Source organism: Charadrius vociferus, unplaced genomic scaffold (genome assembly GCF_000708025.1).
Source record: "Charadrius vociferus isolate BGI_N301 unplaced genomic scaffold, ASM70802v2 scaffold278, whole genome shotgun sequence".
Lineage (NCBI taxonomy): Eukaryota > Metazoa > Chordata > Aves > Charadriiformes > Charadriidae > Charadrius > Charadrius vociferus.
The window spans coordinates 2,371,892-2,391,678 of NW_009649705.1; the positions used below are offsets into that span (position 1 = coordinate 2,371,892).

At 40.5% G+C, this 19,787-nt stretch overlaps 1 protein-coding gene across 1 annotated transcript in view; it reads left to right on the top strand.

The window, feature by feature from the left end:
* Positions 1–807: 807 nt before the first annotated feature.
* The window catches only part of LATS2 (large tumor suppressor kinase 2), a 41,335-nt gene continuing 22,355 nt past the window's right edge, over positions 808–19,787 (top strand). The window contains exon 1 of the mRNA XM_009890623.1: positions 808–1,146. Coding sequence (XP_009888925.1) covers positions 808–1,146 — 339 coding nt within the window. The remainder of the gene's footprint in view (positions 1,147–19,787) is intronic.

Here is a 19,787-nt window from a genome sequence, read left to right on the forward strand (position 1 = left end):
GGCTTTGTTAAGATATTCATGTGGAAAGGCAAAATATCTTGTGTTCTGTTATTCAGTTTGTTATTGAAATACTAGAAGTTGCTATGGTTAGAGTCATCAATATTTCCATTATAAATCTTTTTCATAAACTTCTGAAACTGAGCTCAGCTAGTGTAAAACAAACAAAATCTTAAGTGGGGGAAAAACATTTCATGAGCATACTCTTCCCTAATTATGAAATAGGATAGGCTTGTCCAGGATTTGGTTATGCAATTGGGTGGGAAACTTGCTGCAGTTAGGTACTGTAAAATTCTTAAATGTTGTAGTTTCTAAAGGTTTTAGTTTCATTTATTTTGAAAATGAAACTTTAAAGAAAAATGGATTATTTATTGATTATGTTGAGAAACCCTTTTGGAATCCTGTTCTTGAAAGCAGATAAAGTGAAAATCATTAAAGGGAATCCAGCTGTGACAGCTTAATAGGTTAAACTGATTCACTTGCACTTGATTAATTGTCATGCTGTCCCTTCAGAGGCATTTACAATACCAACCTAATTGCATGTACTTTCTATTTTCTTTTGTTTCAGACACTGTCAGTCTGCAAAACGATGATTCCAAGGATTTTCATTTTCTGTAGGAAATGTGAAGATCGTGACCTGAAGTAAAACGTTGGCAGAAATTTCTTGAGAATATTGCCTTTTCTTTTTCTCGTCGAAGGATTATGTTTACAAGAAATTGATACCATCAAGTGACACTTTTTTTGAACTAAAGTAATTTAAAAAAACTAAGAATAAATCTGTATTTATGCTCAGAGAAAACTGGATTAACAATGAGGCCAAAGACTTTTCCTGCTACGACATATTCTGGAAACAGCAGACAAAGGTTACAAGAGATTCGAGAAGGTTTAAAGCAACCATCCAAATCTTCTGGCCAGGGACTACCTATTGGACCAGGCAGTGAAACTTCTCTGGACCCTAAGATTTTAATAGGGAAGGATGCTGCAAGACAGCAGCAGATGAGACAAACGCCTAAGTTTGGACCGTATCAGAAAGCTCTGCGAGAAATTAGATATTCTTTGCTGCCTTTTGCTAATGAGTCAAGCACTACAGCAGCTGTTGAAGTAAATAGGCAGATGCTCCAGGAACTGGTGAATGCAGGTTGTGATCAGGTACGTATGAGTTTGGAGGGGGGATTGTCACTGTGTTCAAAACACATTCATACTCAGGACTGAAGAAAGGATTTTGATGGACGTTACCAAGCTTGCCAGTTGACAGGAGGCATCGATTCTTCTGGCAGTCGTGGTGCTGTATGACTAGCAGAGTAGATGGACTTGCTGTTGAGAGATGTGCCTAGTATGGGGTTAACTCATGTTAATGATGGTTATGGTGACCTCTAGGATTCTCTTATGATTTCTCCAGTTGATGTAGAAGGCTGTATAGGGTAGCTTGTCTTTTTTTTTTTCTTTCTTGTCTTTTTTGTCTTCTTTTTTTTTCCCCTAAATACTGGAACAAGCCTTAGCTATGAGTAATAGGGTGGAATTTAGTTTAGCACATCTAAGCTCAGTTCACTGTCAGAAGCAACAAGCAGAAATAACAGAGACATTATATGGTCTTTGAAGAAGGGCACTTGCTGTTTGCCACAAGCGGGTGGAACAGGCTGGATGCTAAGCAAGCAGCAGTGGTTGGTTTTCTTCCTCACCTTCTCTGCTTCTATCAAGAGGTGGAAGCCATGTCTCAAATAAGGGACTTGGCACAGAGGTGGTTGCTTTTGTCATTCTAAGATTGATGCTAGAACATATTCTTAATTCAAAGACTGTTCACCTGGTGCAAAACATGGTCTTTCTGTGTTGAGCTGCATTCATCTTGTATGTGCTTCCAGTGTTGGTATTGACTTTCACCTCTGTCCAGGAATAGTTCAAAATTTTGCTTTTTAGAGATGAATTGCTCTTCTGGGTTCGTATTCTGATTGCTGTAGAAACAACTTTTTTTGCCATGTGATCGAATGGCAGTTGTTGACAAGCTGAAACATTTCCATTTATAGTCCTTATTATAAATTGGAGAAATTTAAACCCAAAGTGCTTTCAGTGGCATTTCCTTGATTTCAAAATTTGACCTCCGTTCACTCGTGGCAGAGTGTGAGTCTCTTGACTCTCCTAGACCACATTCAGAATCTGTATAACAACACTAACATCAGGCATTATTGTAAACAGTCTCCATTTCTGTGGAGGTATATAGACATTAATTAGTGCTGTTTCTATTCAAAACAGTTTACGCTACATGAGACAGTCGGAGCTAGAGTAGATTACAGATCCAATGAGAAGTGCTGCAGTACAACTAAACACCTCCTAGTCCAGTGAACTAAGATACTGTACTGAATTATTTTACTGGAGGAACCAAGGATTTTCTCTGATCTTCAGCATACCATGAAAACACTGTGTTTTTTAGAACTCTACCCTCTAAATTTCCCTAGCTGTTTAGGATGAGAACACTCCCTGTGCATATGAGCCAAGGTTAAATGAGCACAGCTGGATTCTGGATTGGACATGTGCATTTGGTAGGTTACATAGACAAATTGTTCACACACAGAACAGGCTTGTTGGACTGAAATCTTGGAAAATACTTTGAGCACACTACAGCACAAAAATTTTAAGCCAATGTATAAAACAAATACCTGAGCACCTGTTAAAATGTCTTGGTATTAAAGGCAGTGTAATGTACTATATATGCAAAGTTTTTAATATCTTTAACTGTTCTGACTTCAATGTTCATACAATGGTATAGCTTCTTAGAGCACTGAGAATGAACCCAGTTCTGACTCTGATGCGGAGATTTTTGCTACCTCCTTGAATTTGGCAGCATGTTTTTGGTTGGTGTGTTTCTTTTCCTCATTGGCCGTGATCCTTCCATCATCACATTTAGGTTTTCTCCCTAGCTGTGACCTGTTGCCTGGAGATGATGTTATTTGGCCTATCCCTTCGGTGTGTTTGGTGTTCAGACCTAAGCATAAGCAGCATCACATTTGGCTAGAGTCCAGATAGGGGTTCCAAAACTGGAGTCTTGTGGCTAAAACTGCTGGGTTTCCTAATACGGGTCCAGGCCATATGAAGGTTGGCTGTCCTGGAGGGTTGTGAATGAATGGAGCTTCTTGAGATGGTGTGAATGGTATCTGGTCCTGGGGATGGTATGGTGTAGGGTGACAGACTTGATTACTACCTCTGGATTCTTCCTTTCCTCCTGGTGCCTGAACTGATTTGAATCAAATGCTGAACTGTTTCAGAGCATGATGTGTAGTAAATCAGCCATCCCAAGCTACCCTGTTCCTGCTTGTGAATCAAAGCCTTTAAGTGCCTACTGCATGGGCATCTTCTGTAGTCCTGTAGGCAGCTAGCAGATCTCTGATTTAACAGAGAAGTGAAGTCAGCTTCAGTTTCTCTGGGGAAAGAAACTTTATGCTTCATTTACCTGTGGACTAAATGCTAGTGTGAAGTTGGTAAATGGGCATTGAAGCCCATTAATAGCTAATGGTCTATTTGAGCTTTCCCCTCCAGCAAGGCTGCAGAGCACAAGATCTTACACCTCCTGATCCTGCTTCATGGTACACTAATCAGCTGTTCAGTGGCTGCAAGTGTCCTGAAGTTGTCAGCTTGTTGTAAGAAGCTCTAATCATGGACATTCTAGGAAATCGTGAAGAACGAATAAATGGCTATAACACTGTTGTTCAGTTTGATCTTATGTGAGCTCCATTTTCAAGTTGGGTTTGGGCTGATGCTTTTTGGTGTTCTAGGTGGAATACCAGAACATAATCCTAACCTTGTGGGTAGTCTGTTCTGGTGGACACTATGCAAGGATCAGGATTCTTCGGTGTGTTTATTGGGCCACAGTAAGGATTTTTGGAGGGGTGAAGGGGAGCAACGACAATTAAGAAGGAAGAAGTATAAATTTTAGAGGCCCTCAGCTTTAGAGGAAGGATACTTTATTTATTACTCTTACTAGCTCCACTCATTTAGCATATCTGTAGCATGGTGAGATTTTAACAACCATTTTACATACTACAAGAAATAATTGCCTATTAGGTAACATAAAGGTAGTGTTCCTAGCTCCCTGTTCTGCCTAAGTGACTAAGTTTTAAGATTAAATTGGTTTAGTTAAAAAAAAAAAAAAAAAAGGAAACATTATAACATGTTATTACTTTATTCTTACTCTATGAAAGACACACAGACAGGAAATTGGTTATAAGCTGGTTAGTAAACTTAATGAGTATATAAAATGTAGTGTAATTCGTGAAGTAAATACAAAATTCTTGTGTCTTTGTTACAGTCATCATAGGTGTTACAGTTGAAAACAGTTTCTTTTTTAATTTATTAGGAAGTTGCCAATGCCTTTTTAAATGACCCAAGTTTTCTCACAAAGATTTCTTTTCAGCTATTGTGAACCTTATGATTTTGTAGTGAAATCTGCCCCCACCCCAGTGAAATCTGCCCCCACTCCCCCAATTAATGAGGACTTTGCTGTTGACCTGAAAGAAACCAGGATTACACCCTTTTTTTTTTTTCTTTTTAAGAGATACAAAACAGAATTACACACATAATTAGTCATAGTTCTTCTCAAACAAATGGAGTAACTTGTCTGTTGTTTGCTTAAGTCATCTTTTCAACAGTAATTATGCAGCAAGTCTCAATCAAAAATAATTAGTGCAACATAAATTGTTTTGAAACTTGTAGAACATGACTGCAAAAGGCTGAACTTTTTTTGTTGCAAAAGCTTGAAGCCAAAAGCACTGCTAGTATACTGTTCGTTAGTAAATACAACTCCTCGGGCTTGGAAGTGTATCTTGCAGTCACTGCAGAGGGACAAAAGTGTGGAACGTCTGTCCTGGAGGCTGGTAAACCGCTGGAATCACCTGGGGCAACTGGATGGCGCTTGGGGTGTGGTGGTAAATGCAGCTGCTGTTGTGGATTGAATTTTTCTAATGAATAGATGCAATTGAGCATATGATCAGTGACATTCCAGCAACCTGAATGGGCTGTACTGTACTTACTGTACTTCCTTAGAGCATAAACAGCCACTGACATTGTAATTTAGAGTGGGCTGCAGCAGTTCTAGATGAACTGTGGAATGTTACACACGTGTCACTCCCTCCCCCCAGCAAACTTCTTTTCTTTGATCAAGGGTGCCTTTTCTGGGTGAAGATTTCTAGACATGGTTTGTTTGGGCAGCTATTTTTAAGAAAAAATGATGTTTTAGGATTTTTTACAGGCTACGTACCTTCAGTAGCATGCATCATGTACTATACGCTGAATAACTGTGTGAATTTGTGAAGTGGGGAAGTTCTTATGCTTCATTTTTTTCCAGAGGCTTTTATAAATATCTCTGTAATAAAACATGTACACCCCACCTGTGCCAATATCAGAACATTCCGAAGGGGAAGATGTGTCCTTTGGACACTAATTATAGTGTCTTTCAAGGAACTGGAATGGTGTTTGTGGGTACTGTAAGCGTCTAAGAATATCAAGCTCACCATCTTGTCATCTGTGTTGCACTGAATTAATGGAATTCACTTTGTAGAAGTGGGGTGGTTTGGGGATTTTGTTTTGTTTTGGTTTTTTAGTTCCTCCTTCTTGCATTCCAGGATTCTTTTGAGCTCCTTGTCATGGATGACATCCTTTTTATTTAATCCGTTTGGCAAAGATTCTACTCTGATTTGGGAACTACCGCTTAACTTTGGGAAACTTTGAGAATGGGGAATACAGTTTTTATCTCGGTTTGAACAAATATTTGCACTTTAAGTGAGGGAAATTAGTATTTTGTTTTTTCTTTTCTCTATAGAGTTTTAGTCATGCTTGTTCACAGTATGACTTCTTCATCCTGTCATTGGAGCGATGACAGGAAGCAGACACAATGCAAAATTTTGTTTTGGTAACAGACAATGCATGGTTGGAGTTTTGCTTGTAGGAAAATACCTGTTGTGATGTATATACAACTCTAAAAAACCAGCTTGCCTTCAAGGTGAATGGCAGCAAACTTTGGGGGAATTAATTTCATAACATTGGCCTGTCCCATAACAAAATTTTGTCTTTTGATTGGGTAAGCTTTACCTGTGTTAAGAGTTCTGCTTGCCCAGCTACGTACCAGAACCTCCAGGTTGAACATCTTAGTCATCAACTGTGTGGTTTGGGTCCAGATTGTTTTTTTGATGAAAAATGGCTGAAGAATGAGCTATTAGAAGATTGCGTAGGTTATTCTGTGGGACGTATGTTAAAGGTGGCAAGAGTCATTACAAGCTATGTTGCAGGCTAGGAAGAAATAAGTATTCTGGGGTTACAAGGAGAAAAAAGGGGCCTTCAAATGAGGACACTCACTACTGAATGCAGGAGAAGGATTTTATTTTAGCAACTGAAGTAGATTTGATAATTCAGGCCAACAGTCTCTTGGGTGTTCATTTGCCTCCCTCATTTTAAGGTAAGGTGTTCAGTCTGTCTTCTATTTGCTAGCTGTGTTGAGAGCTTGTTTCATAACCCTTTCCTATACTTTTTTCTTTTCTCTCTAACCTCCCTTTTTGGTTTCAACCTTTTTTCTCATTTCTGAGAAGTTTCCAGTATCATCCAGTGTTCTTCCATCAAGGCATATGTTTTCCCACCAGCACACCTGAAGTTATCCCCTTAAGTTTTTTCAGTTTTTAGCTGCTTCAGAAAAAAAAAGTGAGTCATAGCTTTTCAGGGGCTGAAAGCAAGAGGTGAGGACTGCTCTTGAGCTGATACCTTCTGACATTTCTCTCTTCTATCCTGTTTCTCTTGTCTCCAGTCTTCCTATGTTGCTGTCACTCCTTCATGACACTGTCTTAGTGAATATACTTAAATCCTCTGTGTCATGATGCAGTTCCTGCAATATATTTGGGAATGTGCTCTTGGATTTGTTCTGTGTGAGTGTGGCTTAGAGTATGCTCTTGTGCTGCAGAGGAAAGAAGAAGAATTTTGTGTCTTCCCTTGCGTTTTCACAGTGGTAGGTGATTGCATGTGCTCCTTCACATGACAAGATGTGGCTTCTTGGCAGCTGGGCAGTAAAATGGCACTGAACAAGACTGCAGTGTGTTTTTAAACGGTGCCCTTTATTCTTGTTAGTCTCCTTTCTTCTTTGGCAAACTATAGAATAAATTGCGTCTTGGTAGTAGAATTATGTTTGAAATGACAGGACAGGAATCAGATCCCAGACTTCAGCTGCAGATAAATGTGAATCTTGAGTTATGTTAAACTGATGCTTCCCTATTCCTCATGTCAGATAATCATTCTAGAAGCTTGTGAGGTAATACAGAAGTCTAAAATTGCTGTAACAGGGTGCAGGTTTAACTTGCATTGGATACTTCAATTGTATTTATTAAAATTTAATTGCCAGGAGAAGATTGAGCTATGGATTATTTTTTTTAATAAAAAAAGGAAATGCCTTTATCACAGTCACTAAAAATTCTTCATAAGCATTAACTTCAATCTCTGAATAAAAAAGCCCTTGTGACCAAAAGTGAAGATTGCCATTATTATAACAGGAAGTTGATATCACAATAGTAGTAGGGTGTAACTGTTCCTTTTGCATTTTTTTTGTTATTTTCAGCCTAAATCTCTGCTGCTCTTTTCAGCTTGTATCTGAGAGGAAACAATGTGATTTTATGCTGAGACTGAAGAATAGCATCTCTGCATGGGAGTGTGTGTGGGGTGTTTTTTTCATTGTGTTTGTTGGTTGTGTTTCTGGTTTTTTGTTTTGTTTTTTTTTTCTTTCTCAAAAAAATGGAATGTTGTTGTTAAACTTACAGAGATTTCAGTAGAAGGACTGGATGCAAGGCTTTTGCGTGCTACAGTCTTTAGAGGTAATCCAGGATGTGCATTTAGAACTCATTTAATTCAACCTAGAAATGCTTTTCTGGTAGTTGCTAAACTAAATAAAAGCTTATGTTAAAGCTGCTAATTGGATATCAGTAGAATGCAAATAAAAGTCCATGACTACTTCTTATGTGATATACAGGTATGGGCCATACTTGTGTGGAGTGATTTTTTTTTTGTTGTTGTTGTTGTTGTTTTAATTTTTTTTTTTCCTAAAGCATGGCTGAATATACATAGAGTAACTTACAATGGCGCTCCTTTTTCCTCACTCTTTTTTCTTGCTACACCCACAAAAAATATTTTGCAGACATTTTGAAATTAGTTGATCAGCAGAACTGAAAATTAACAGGAAGAAAAAAAAAATGAGGAATTTCACCTGTACCCTGTGTAGAAATACTAATACTGTCACCAGGTATGTGAGTTTATAGTAATTTAAATTACAAGAGTGTAGCCAGGCATTCAATTGCATAATATAATCTGATAAACTGAAGGGAACTAAACTACTTTTTCTTCCATTTTATTTGTAAAATATCATTGCCAGATACTGTCATATTTGCCCAAAGGCAGAATGAAGTTACTGTGACTGCATTTTCTGAAAGCGTGGCAGTATTACAACTGTCTGTCTGTTTTCTGGAAATATTCAAGATGCTGGCTGAATTCTTACCAGACCCCTGTTAGAAGGAGAAACAGCAACCAGCGTGGTCATGCCCAGGAGGTAGGGACTGAGGATCACACCACTGTTGCTCTGAAGGTGGATGGTTATGTGCTACAAAACACAGAAGTGCTTTTTGGTTGTGAGGTTGATCGTGTCACTCTCAAGCAGAGCACAGTTTGTTGGTGCTCCCTTGGGCACAGCGTTCAAATCCTGCTCAGCAGCTGCTTGTGGTGGTCGTGACTCCTATAGAATGTCCATGTCCCATATGTGTTGTCTGTGTATCCCTCCAACCTACCATAAATCAGGCTCCAGTACATGTAGTCTTTGTTCTTTGGGTACTGGCTGTCTCTGTGCCTTGCAAATGCATGTCTACAATGCTAGCTAAAATAGACAAGGAGAGACATGAAAAAGACCTTCAAGTCGAGTTTTCTTGGTGATGGCAGCTGCTGTTTTTCTCATTTAGTGGGTCTGTCCATTAATTCCCCACCATTAAATTTTTTCTTTTTTCTTTTTTTTTTTTTTTTTAATCTGTCTTAATGAACAGCTGGGCAGGCCCAGGTTTTCCTTTATTTGACTTAGGAAAGAATTCTGGCTAGATAGCAAGCTGCCTCATTATGGATATAGCTACTCTAGAGTAGATGTTTTACAATCAAGTACTGCTGGAACAAACGCAGTACTCGCTAGTAAAATCAAGGAGGGACAGACACCCTGTCTGTTTGCTTAAAGCTACAGATGTTTGTGTTAATTTGGGCTTTATCCTTATATAAGTCATGTGCACAGCATGTGAAATACATTAAACTTTTTTCATTCTTTCTGCTTGTGTTCGTAACCTAACCATGAGTGTAGCTTTGATCTGGCATTTTTGTGTTGCTTAGACTGGAAAATGCTAGTCCTTATTTCTAGGTTTTCATCGTTCCCTAGCTTTTTGAAAAAAAAAAAATAAATTAAAAATGCCTTTGATTATCAAAATAGAGGCTGAAGTTGCTGTGGCGTTGTGGTCTTTGGTGTTATCCTACCATAGCAGCCGCAGGCTCGTATTGTCCAGACTTGAGAGGGATCCTGATTTCCCATTTTCAGAAGATCCTTAAATAAAAACCTGGGGAAAGTCAACCAGTCAAACTCTTGCTGTCTGCCTGCTCTACACATCTGCTGCTGGTCACCCAAAATACTGTTGCTGATGGAATATTTTCGACTTCATGTTACTTGGCAGCTGATGTGTCTTCCCCAATACCATGTGGCTTCTGCTGAGGTGGTTCTGTCAGCTCTGATCTTGATGGGTTCACCCAGCTGGTTGTAGCACAGCAAAACTGGTTTTCTTCTAATGGCCTTGTCCTGCCGTGTGGACCGCCACTGGCAGTTCACAAGAAACTTCTTGTATACAAATTGGCATGTAGAAATTAGATTTCACCCAAGAGATGCATGTGTGCACATGTGTATAATGACAACTGCGGTGTTTGCATGGTACCAGCTGTTTGCAAAGAACTTAATCTGTAGGCTCTGGTACGGCACTGAAGATTATTTTTTTCAGTCTAAGTAAATAAGACACTAATGTTTGAGGCTGTGTTCTGCTTCCCTGCAGTGTAAGAGATGGATTTTTCCTGATGAGAAACTTGTGCTCTTCACTTTAACTGAATCCAGGCAATTACAAATATTTCCCCAGGGAAGCAAATGATGAAGAGAAGAGGAGATGATATGAAAATACTCTTAAAATAAAATTATTTCTAGGTCAGTTAATTTTCAGAACACTGAAGCCAAAGAACGCTGTGTACTCGTAACTTTGTGAATCAGGTAACGGCTATGGCAGGGACAGCCTGTGAAAATCACTATGTTCTGTGCTGCTTTGTCTTTGATTGTTATCAGTGTATGTGTGCATATGTGAAACTGTTAGTGCAACACATAGTCCTCTATGCATTTAAAGAAATATAAGCAATGTAAATATGTTGTGGTTTAAATGTAGATTGCTTGAATGACCAAGCATTTTGTAACTGTTTTCTATATCCTGTTATTCTAATGCATGGTTTGTAAGTTACTCATTCCATCCAAAGCATGCAACGATGCAGTGTATTACTCCTCACAGACATAAAATGCTAGAAAGAAGGCTGCTGATACTAGGTGATAATAAAGTTCTTGCCCTTTAAAGAGATTGACTTCAGTAGGACAACTAGCAGTGTAAAATTACTCCTCTGTGAGTCTTTATATGGTTAGGTTTGGATTTTAGCCACCATTTATGAATCCATTGGATGTGGGTTATTTCAAAACAGAAGAAGATGTCAGCACAGACTCGGAGATCATTGTTGCTGCTCTGCAGCTTCCTTCTCTCACTGTTCGTTTTGTGCTTCCACTATATCAAGTGTTAAATATCTTCAAGGCTATTCAAGTCTGTACCTTCCTTTACCTGTTGTGCTATCGCATTGTTTTTTCTGCACCATTGGTTTGAATGACTAATATTCAACAACTCCTACATGCTTTTCTCCATGTGCCTCTGAATACCCTAAATGAATTATTTTTTTTACTAATTGCAAACTATTAAGAAAGAATTCTTTTATAGGCATCAACCTTATTTTTTTTTGGTTTGATGTGACATCCTAAAGAACTATAGATGCAACTGTAATGTGACTTTGACAGCACACCCCATATATTTTCATTTCTGCATCTTTTCTTCCATTCAGTGTCAGGACTCTCTAGTCTGTGCTTAAACTAGCCACCTGTCCCATTCATGCTTTTCTTCCAGCTTTGGCGCAGTCACTGTGTTCATGGCACCTTCCTGCCAGACGTCAGCCTGATAAAGATGCATAAAATCTAATTTAATTAATGTAACTGGAACCTTGGAAATACTAATATGTGCAGGGTATCCTGGTTTACAAAACCAAAACAAATCTTTGGCTGTCCCAATTAAAAATACAAAAAGTTGTGACCATATGACAGAGATCTTTGAATCAAGGCAAATCCACTCCATATTGGGCTATTTTTGTCCTGGCTCCAAATGAGTGCTGAATAATTTTCGCCAGAGACGGGCATTCCACCTTGCTGGTGCCTGTTTTTTTCTGATTGTCCAGTGCAGTTCCTTGATTGTGCTTTTAGATGATCCCCTGATTGCCTGTGTAATGTGTGCTGCCCAGACATGGTAGTGACCAGCTGGCTGTGTGCTGGAGCGGGTTGGTATTCCTCTTTTTCTTTCAAGTGCTCCAGCAATTGCTGTGCTGGAAACTTGCTTCCATCTCCTTCCTGTGATTGTTTCTTGCACTTTGGCCATCCTTCCCATTCTGAAAATCTTTTTATTATGTTCTCTAATGCAAGCATTAAGTTCATTGAGTGCTTTCTTGAAGGTGTTTTATAAAGTACCTGTGAAACGTGTGGTGGTGTAGTCACACAGGCGGTGGGGAGAAGATGTTGGTGCAGTGCTCAACAGGGCAAATCAAAGACCTAGAGCCTTGGAGTTTACAAGCGGGCAAAAGTCATCAGTCTCTGCCAGGGCACATGGCGAGCCAGCTCCCCATACTACAAAAGCAGGACCTCACTGGGAAATGCCAGCAAATTCAAAAGCAAGCCACAAGAATTTTCATTTGCGTTGGTGTGCCTCCCCCCACCCCCCATCTCTCTGTTTACTGAGAAGTGAACCTTCAGGGTGTTTAGCCACATGAAAGTAACCTAGAAAAAGTATTTTTCAGTACTACTTTGGTGCTGTAAAACCTTCTGTAACAAATCGGTTCCACTTTTCCAGGAACTTCCCTGTGGTTTGTAAGCATTAGAAACTGCTGGAGGTTGAGAACTTGCTGTTGCAGGCCCTGCTCTATGCTTACGCTGAAATGGGTGCTCAGATTTACTGCCAGAAAGAAGCTGTTGCCTCCTGAGCGTGGAACACCTCTGCTCAGGAGGCAGAGGAGAGTCTGAGCTTCAGCACAGTCTGTGGCAGAGCTCCTGTGTTGGAGGCAGAGCTGCCTTCTTCCAGATTCCTGGGAAGGTCAGAACGTCCTGCTATGTGTTCAGCATCTCCAGGAACGCTATTTTGGGCAAATAGCAGTGCTTTGTGTTTAACGGGATTCCTTGGGTTTTTGCTAAGAGCCATTTTCTTCCTCTTGCTTTGTGGAGGAGGGTTTGTGCTCCCAGGTTCACTGCTGTCTACTGGAGTTGTAACTCAGTCATCACCCTGCCCTACAACAAGCAGTCATAGCATTAGTGGACCATCGAGGGGAGGCCTGTTGTCTTACTGTCAGCTGTGCATAGAACTTCCTTCTTTTCCTCTCTCCCATTACCTTGAAATAGGACCATTGCCCAGCACTAGACAAAACCCTGAGTCAAACTTGCAGGGCACCATCAACCCTCCTTGCACACGAAGTTTTGAGTCCATGAATTTGGGGAAAACCCTGCACCTAGACCGTAGATCTGGGGGGTTTTTGCCACTTTCGCGTGGTAGTTTTGTGGTTTCCCAGTCTGGGAATTGGGGATAGAGGAGGTATTACTGATGATTTCTCTGACAGGAAAGTGATAACTGACAATCATGAGGGCAAATGGGAAGCATAACAAGTCTGAAGCCCCTGCTAAAAAGCAGGAACTGGATGTGTGAGCAGAGAGGACGATGTTTGGCATTTACTTGGGGAGAAGGGCAATCAGGTCACAGACCTGGTAGTGCTGAGTTCAGCCGTTAGTAGCAAACTAGTTGTTTTAAGTGGAGGAACATTAGTGCTAATAAAGTATCTGCCTTGAAAATGGAATGTTGTTTCTGAGGATTAAAATCCTAATTGTGCACACTGAACTGCTGTTTTGATCTCTCAGCCTTCAAGCCAACCTGCATGACTAAAGCCACTGAACTAAAGTTCAGTGAGGGCTCGTGCTCAGGCGTTAGGAAGGTCCTGTTCCTCAGCTCTGCAGCGTGGAAGAAACAGCAGCCTGAGACAGAGCTGCTCCCTGCACCCCAGGGAAAGCAGCTTGGGGCTCCCAGCAGTGCCCCCCAACAGTGAGTGCCTGCTGCTTGCTCTAGCTGGCAGGCACTGCAGAGGAGGAGAGGGGCGTATTCCCCACCTTCCCAGCCTGTTGAATATAAAATATCCAGGTTTCCTTGCTTTCCTCCTCCCCGCTTCCCTCTTTTCAGTGTTTTTTGTGTGCTTGCTGTATTAAGTCATGCTTAACCCCTCATCCTGCCCACACGCTCTGTTCTCAAGGCTTAATTGCTTTTTGTACTTGTAGGTAACACCCTCCTCTATTCTAAATGCCCGGCTTCTATGCTTTTGCAGTGGTTGTTCCTGCTTTTGGGAAAATAAAGGATTTGCTTTTCATGTAAAAATAGCTTTATTATTTCCATACGCGAGTAGCAATCGGGGCAGGCATGTTTCCAGGTCAGCCAGGAGATGGGGTTGGATAGTGGAACCCTCTGTTCCAAAAATGGGCTGGAGCCGGCAACAGTTCTTGATGTGCTGAGCAAAGTTAACTGGCTTGGAGAGAAGAGGGATCCCTTTTTTGGGTGCACATGCAACATGCTGGTATTCTTCTGCTGTGGAAAGGAGCCAAACATTGACACAATGAGCACTTTACCCTGTTAAGTACTTACGTTAGTTTTACAGTTTTCTCATAATTGTATTCTTTTGGTAGTTGTAGGCATGGGTTTTGAATAAAAGATTACAAAGGAAAGTTTCTTAGGGCATAGTTTATAACTACAAGTGCTTAGAGTATCAGAGTAGAAGGGTTGTTTGCAGGAGCAGTCTGTATTATTCCACAAGATTGTGCTCAGTTGGGTACTGAGTAAATAAACAGTAAATGTGCAAATCTTGGATAATGTTGCTCTATGCTTGTTTAGATAGTCCAGCTGTACTTTGGATTTTGTTCTCTATGGTAGCTGTCTTGTGAGTCTTCTGGCTCATTGCCATGTGTTTCTAGATTTATATGAACATGATGTTGATCTTTTTCATCTTTGTATTTTGCTAGTTCATAGTTTTACTTCCTTCAGGCATATTTTAGAGGTCTCTTTAAGGCTTTTAAAAAATAGTCAACTTGAATTTTCCCTTTATCTTCACAAAAGTCACTACAGAAGTAAGAAAAAAGGCACAGAAGGGGAATTACAGGCAGCATTAAAAATGTTCCTTCAGAACAGAAAAGCAGATTTAACATGAATTAAAAACTCAGCTCTGTTTCAGAGTTGCAGAAGTCTTTTATTCACCAGAGAACTGTTAAAACTAGTCATTTTTGGCATACTATCGGTCAGGGAAGCGTGACAAAGTGCACTGGAATGCACTGAGCTGCGATCCAGCTTGTAGTGGTATATGACTTTAGTGTATGGAGCATTGCAGGAAGTGCTGGGGTGGGTGGGGAGGCCTTTTCATTTCATCAGCTACTGAGTAACAGCGTTCTTCTTCCTCAGACCCCACCTGCAACAACAGAGGGTCCCTTGGATGCTTGGGTCAGAAGACAAAATGTGAAGAGCCTGCACAGTCTGAGTTTCTGGCAGAATTTGGCTCTGTTCTCTGAGCACTGCTGTGCAGAATGCGGTGAGATGAGAAAGCTGGGAAGAGTTGTGTGGTTAGGATTGCAGATCAACTGTGCATATCTAGACTGGGACCGTGTCCCCAGCCCCACCATGCTGGAAGATGAAGATTCTGGGCTGAAATTCTGTTGTCATTGAAATCAGCAGTAAAATTCCTATTGATTTCATCAGAACTCCTGTTCCACCAGTACACACACATACTAAGTCCATTTACTTAGACTTACATTTTGGCACAGATTTTGGCCTTAAATGGAAATCTGTTCAAATCCATTTAATATCGTTAGCTTGGATTTCAGATTACATGGACAGTTAAACCCAGCTATATGTGATAATTAATAACCAGTTAAGATATTCCTGTAATTTGAAGTGTACCTGGTATTTTCCTTCTTTCTTCTCTAAATTATGATGTTGGTGTCCATAGAGTTTTCCAAGCATTTGTGATGACATTACAAGAAAACATGATGGTACCTTTCCTGGCAGAACAGGCTCTCTGGTCTATGACCTGTGTGCTGGAAATTGGGAAAAGCTTGTTGTAGTATTGATCATGTTACTAGTGTAAATTGCCAATGAGAGTTTTACTGTTCACTTTGGGTTTCACATTTGCATTGCTCCGTTACAGTGATAATCAAATATAAAGCCACTGTTACATTGGCATTGCAGTAAAGCTGTGTGGTGCAACATCATTGCAAAAAATTGAGGTCTCTACCCAGAAGATGTTACAACCTGAATTGGTGTTCCTAGGGTGGGGATGTAGGAAGGTTGCAGCACAGAGAAGATAAAAGGATAATGATATTTAGTATTTTTATTGTTCGCATAGGTATCTGTCATCCTTACTCTCTGCTTACTTAATGCTCTTCAAGAGGAGAGCTTGAGGTTATATTGAAAATGTGGGTAAATGTTCAGAGCAGGAGTAAATGAGTAGTCAGGTGGTGGGATGCCCCAGCCCACATGCTTCAGGTTAGAAAGAAAGCAGAAGCTGCTTGGCAGATAGATGGCTTAGATGGGAGCATTGTTATACTCATCGAAAGCTCGTTTGGCATTTAGGATATAGATCCTATTTAAGATGTAGACTGCCAGATTATTACAGGTTAGCGTACTTATGCTCTAGATTTTTAGCTGTACCCTTTTGCAGAGATGAAAACTGGCTACTAAAATTAATGTACCAGAATCATTATAGTCATTCGAGTAATGGGTTGTATGTGGAACTGCTGTGAGTATATTGCTATTTTCTTTGCATGGCAGTACTTCAGATAGTTCCAACACCTCAGATATATTGCATGTTGTGGAACATAAATCCTACAAATTTCAGTTGTGGAAAACAATTGTCTAATTCAGGTTTTCACACATAATTCTGTATATGTGTGTATATATACACATACTTCTAAGCTTTCTTATTGCTGGCCTCTCTGGTTAGTCTCTGAAGGTAGTGGCAGATACTGGAAAGCTTGATTAAAAATAATTAAACATAACGTCGACAATTTTAAGAGCTGATGGATGCCTTGGAGAAAAGGAATAGACAGTTGCAATGCCTGTTACAGGAAGTGAATGTTGACCTTGGAAGCAGAATGTCTTCTTGAAGACTGCCGGTCATGAACCATTGCAACTGTAATTATGCATTTCTTAGCATTATCCAAGGCAGTGTGCACACAAATGGGAGCCCAAGTAAGATGCACACACAGAAGAAGTGAGTATATAGTGTTTCTCTGGAGCTGTAGGAATTACTCCAAGACGACCTCTTGGAGCTTACTGGTGTAGCGTGAACTTGATAATCAAAATACAGGGACTGTCTCCATGTATCATTGCCATGGAGGCTTAGCTTTGTTTTGGGCTTGGCATGCTTGAAGAGTCTGAAGACAGATTTTCTCATGAACCTGCAGGGTGGTGTGATGCAATGACATCTGTTTAACAGTACTTGGCAAGATGCACACAGGTTAGAAACCAGTAGGAGTACTGTCTCCACCCAACTCTCTTAGGGAAAATTTAGGGACTTGGAACTTGATTGCCTAACCAGACTTATATCCTCACCTTTGGCAGCTTTGTTGAACAGGTGCATAGAAACTATACTTTTTTTACTCCTCTAGAAAGGGAGACATTCACCAGTGCACTACTGCGTATTGCTGAGTTCTAATTTCTGGGACTCTGAACTAAGCAGCCTCCCTTCCATGGCGTGTAGTGTTGTGCGTGTTACTCCTAGTATTATCCCGCCCAAGCACTGGCCAGGTTTCATTCCACATCTGAAATAATTGAGAAGAATTTTGTTCAGTGTGATTTTGCTGTAGACCTTACTTTTAAGAATATGTTTTTTCAGGGAAGAAAAGTGATTACTTGTCTCTTATTGGTTTCTTAATATTTTGTACCCTTAAAGATCTCAGAAGAAACATTGCTGTCTTTGAATAGTATTCATGCAACTGAGCATGTACTGTAATAATAATAATAAGAACAACAACAATCATGAAGCCTGAAAACAATTGCCAGTTGTTCTCCTGTCAAGTGGCATGGGTTGAGAGCATTGGAAAACAACAGTCTCCTAAAAATTTGAGTATAGGCTTGAAAGAAGGAGGTGAGGAACATTGATCTGTTGCCAGGATTACTGGGAACTAGTAAGCAAATGTGTCAACACTGAGTGACTTGGTCAAGGAGACGGTTTCTTTATTTTTTTGAGCCTTCTTAAGCTTCCTCCTCAGACTTCAACTGTAGAGGAAGGATGAATGGAATCATGTCCTCTGCTCCGCTTTCCTCCCTTTCCTTTGTTTCAGTCTAATCAAGTTCAGACTTCTTTAGAGTTCAAAATACTGTGTTTTCCTAAGAAATATAGTTGTTATGGAATAGGTCCAATATCTCTTAGAGTCAGTGTTACAGGGTTTTTATTGGCTTGATACAGTGCGATTTTTTTTTTTCTTCCTCCTGTGGTTTAAAATTACTTGTCTAACATGTTGATTTATAGCCTGTCATGTAAGACTGTTTCCCCTTGGCTATATCTTTTTAAGATGATCAAATGTATTTCTGAAAAATGTCCTGTTGTTGCCTTGAAATATTAGGTGATAACTGCACAAATAAGAGAGGGATTAGCTTGTTAAACTTAATATGACACCAACACACAAAATACTGCAATTAAAAACTTACTTAAGGCAGCATAGAGGAAAAAAAAAAAGAAAAACCTTGTGGGCTGAGATATCACAAGCATATTTCATTCACCTGGGAAATTTGTAAGTTGGTGTGAAGGAAGAAGAGGGCTCCAGGAGAGCAGCTTTTGGTGGTGCTGCCAGAGCCACCATCTTCCCACTGGTTCCTCCCTGGTTCATTCCTGAAAGCTGTGCCAGCACAGTGTTTGCGGAGCGGTGACTGATCAGGGAACTGATCCAGGTTAAAAATAACTTTTTGGGGATGGTGGGAGGGACATGAGCACAATTGGGGGGTACGGCAGGGGGGCACAGAAAGGAGCAGAGAATTTGAGAGTGGTGGCAGCTGCCTTGGCTGTCAACCACCATCAGAGGAAATGCCGAGAGAAAGCTCAGCCTGCGCTCACGTGCTCTCCTTCTTCCAGCTGTGCTCCCGAGACGGCCATCTGCTCAGTGCTGTCTCTTCTTACTCCTCCTCGCACCCAGGTCTTACCGCCCCAGCTGAGCTGCTGCTGGAGTTAACCCTAGCTCACTTGGGTCAAAATGAGCTGAGTTAGCTTCAACAGCTAAGTCATGCTAACCCAGCTGTCTCTGGTAGCAAGCAGACCGCAGTGTGGTCAGGCAAGAGGGAAGCAGGTGATACCTCGGGCACAGGGAGCAGTGACAGGCAGCCAGGGACAAAGTGGAAGTAGTGTTCTGCCGACACTTGCAGCTGGAAGATAATACTTGAATACTAAGTTATGAATGCTTGAAGTAGTACAAATGGTCTTTTTTCATGTTGCTGCAGCTGATTTCATTGATGGCTAATGGCAGGTTTGTGAGGAGATGCTGATGTTAAGGGGGTGGCATTGAGGAGGATCTTGCAAGAGGATTTCTTTTCTCACAACAACCTAAAATACGTATCACAGCCTTTGCACATAAATGGAGTGGAGCAAGAAAGATGCTTCTTCAGTACTGTGTGTCTTGACTATTAAAGTGTGCCACTTGGCCAGTAGCCAACAGAAATAACGTTGAGGTGAACTGAGTAAAGATACTGCTAAGGAAGTACCAGATAAAAAAAGGTAAATTTAAGAGAGATATTGTAAAAAAACTAGAAATAAATGGTTTTATACTTTCAAAAGATACTTTTGTAAATAATTGCGCAATAAAAGCAAACCTGGGTGACTGTGTTCTTTTTAGTTCTGTTCAGTATTATCTAATATTTCTCCCCTTACTCTTCTCTGTTGAACTGGACTTGGGTGCCTGTTTACAAGGTTCCTCTAGGACATCAATCAAAGTGTGTGTTACCAACTGTCTCTATTTCTATTTATTTATTTATTTATATTTAGACTTCTCTGTTCTCACTGAGCACACAAAAGGAGCGGTCATGTGAAGCATTACCATGGAGCAGAAGCAGTCTTGCATTTTCTTCCTGCTTCTGGTCAGTTTTGGGGACCCTGGTGGGCATTTCTGCCTCCCCCCTGTAGCTCTCGACTGAGGAAGATGCAGCTGCTCTCTTGGGGGAATTGTTTACCTCTCTGTGGAATCTTGTCCCGGTCAGCTATGTGCTAAGAATGTGAATAATTTTGCTGCGGCTGCTTTACATGTAAAAAGCCTGACCTTAAGATATTTTATCCAGCTGGGTTTTTTTCTTTCTCTTTTTCTTTTTTGCCTCCAGCACTGGTAGACTTGAGAGTTTTATCTTGCAACTGCA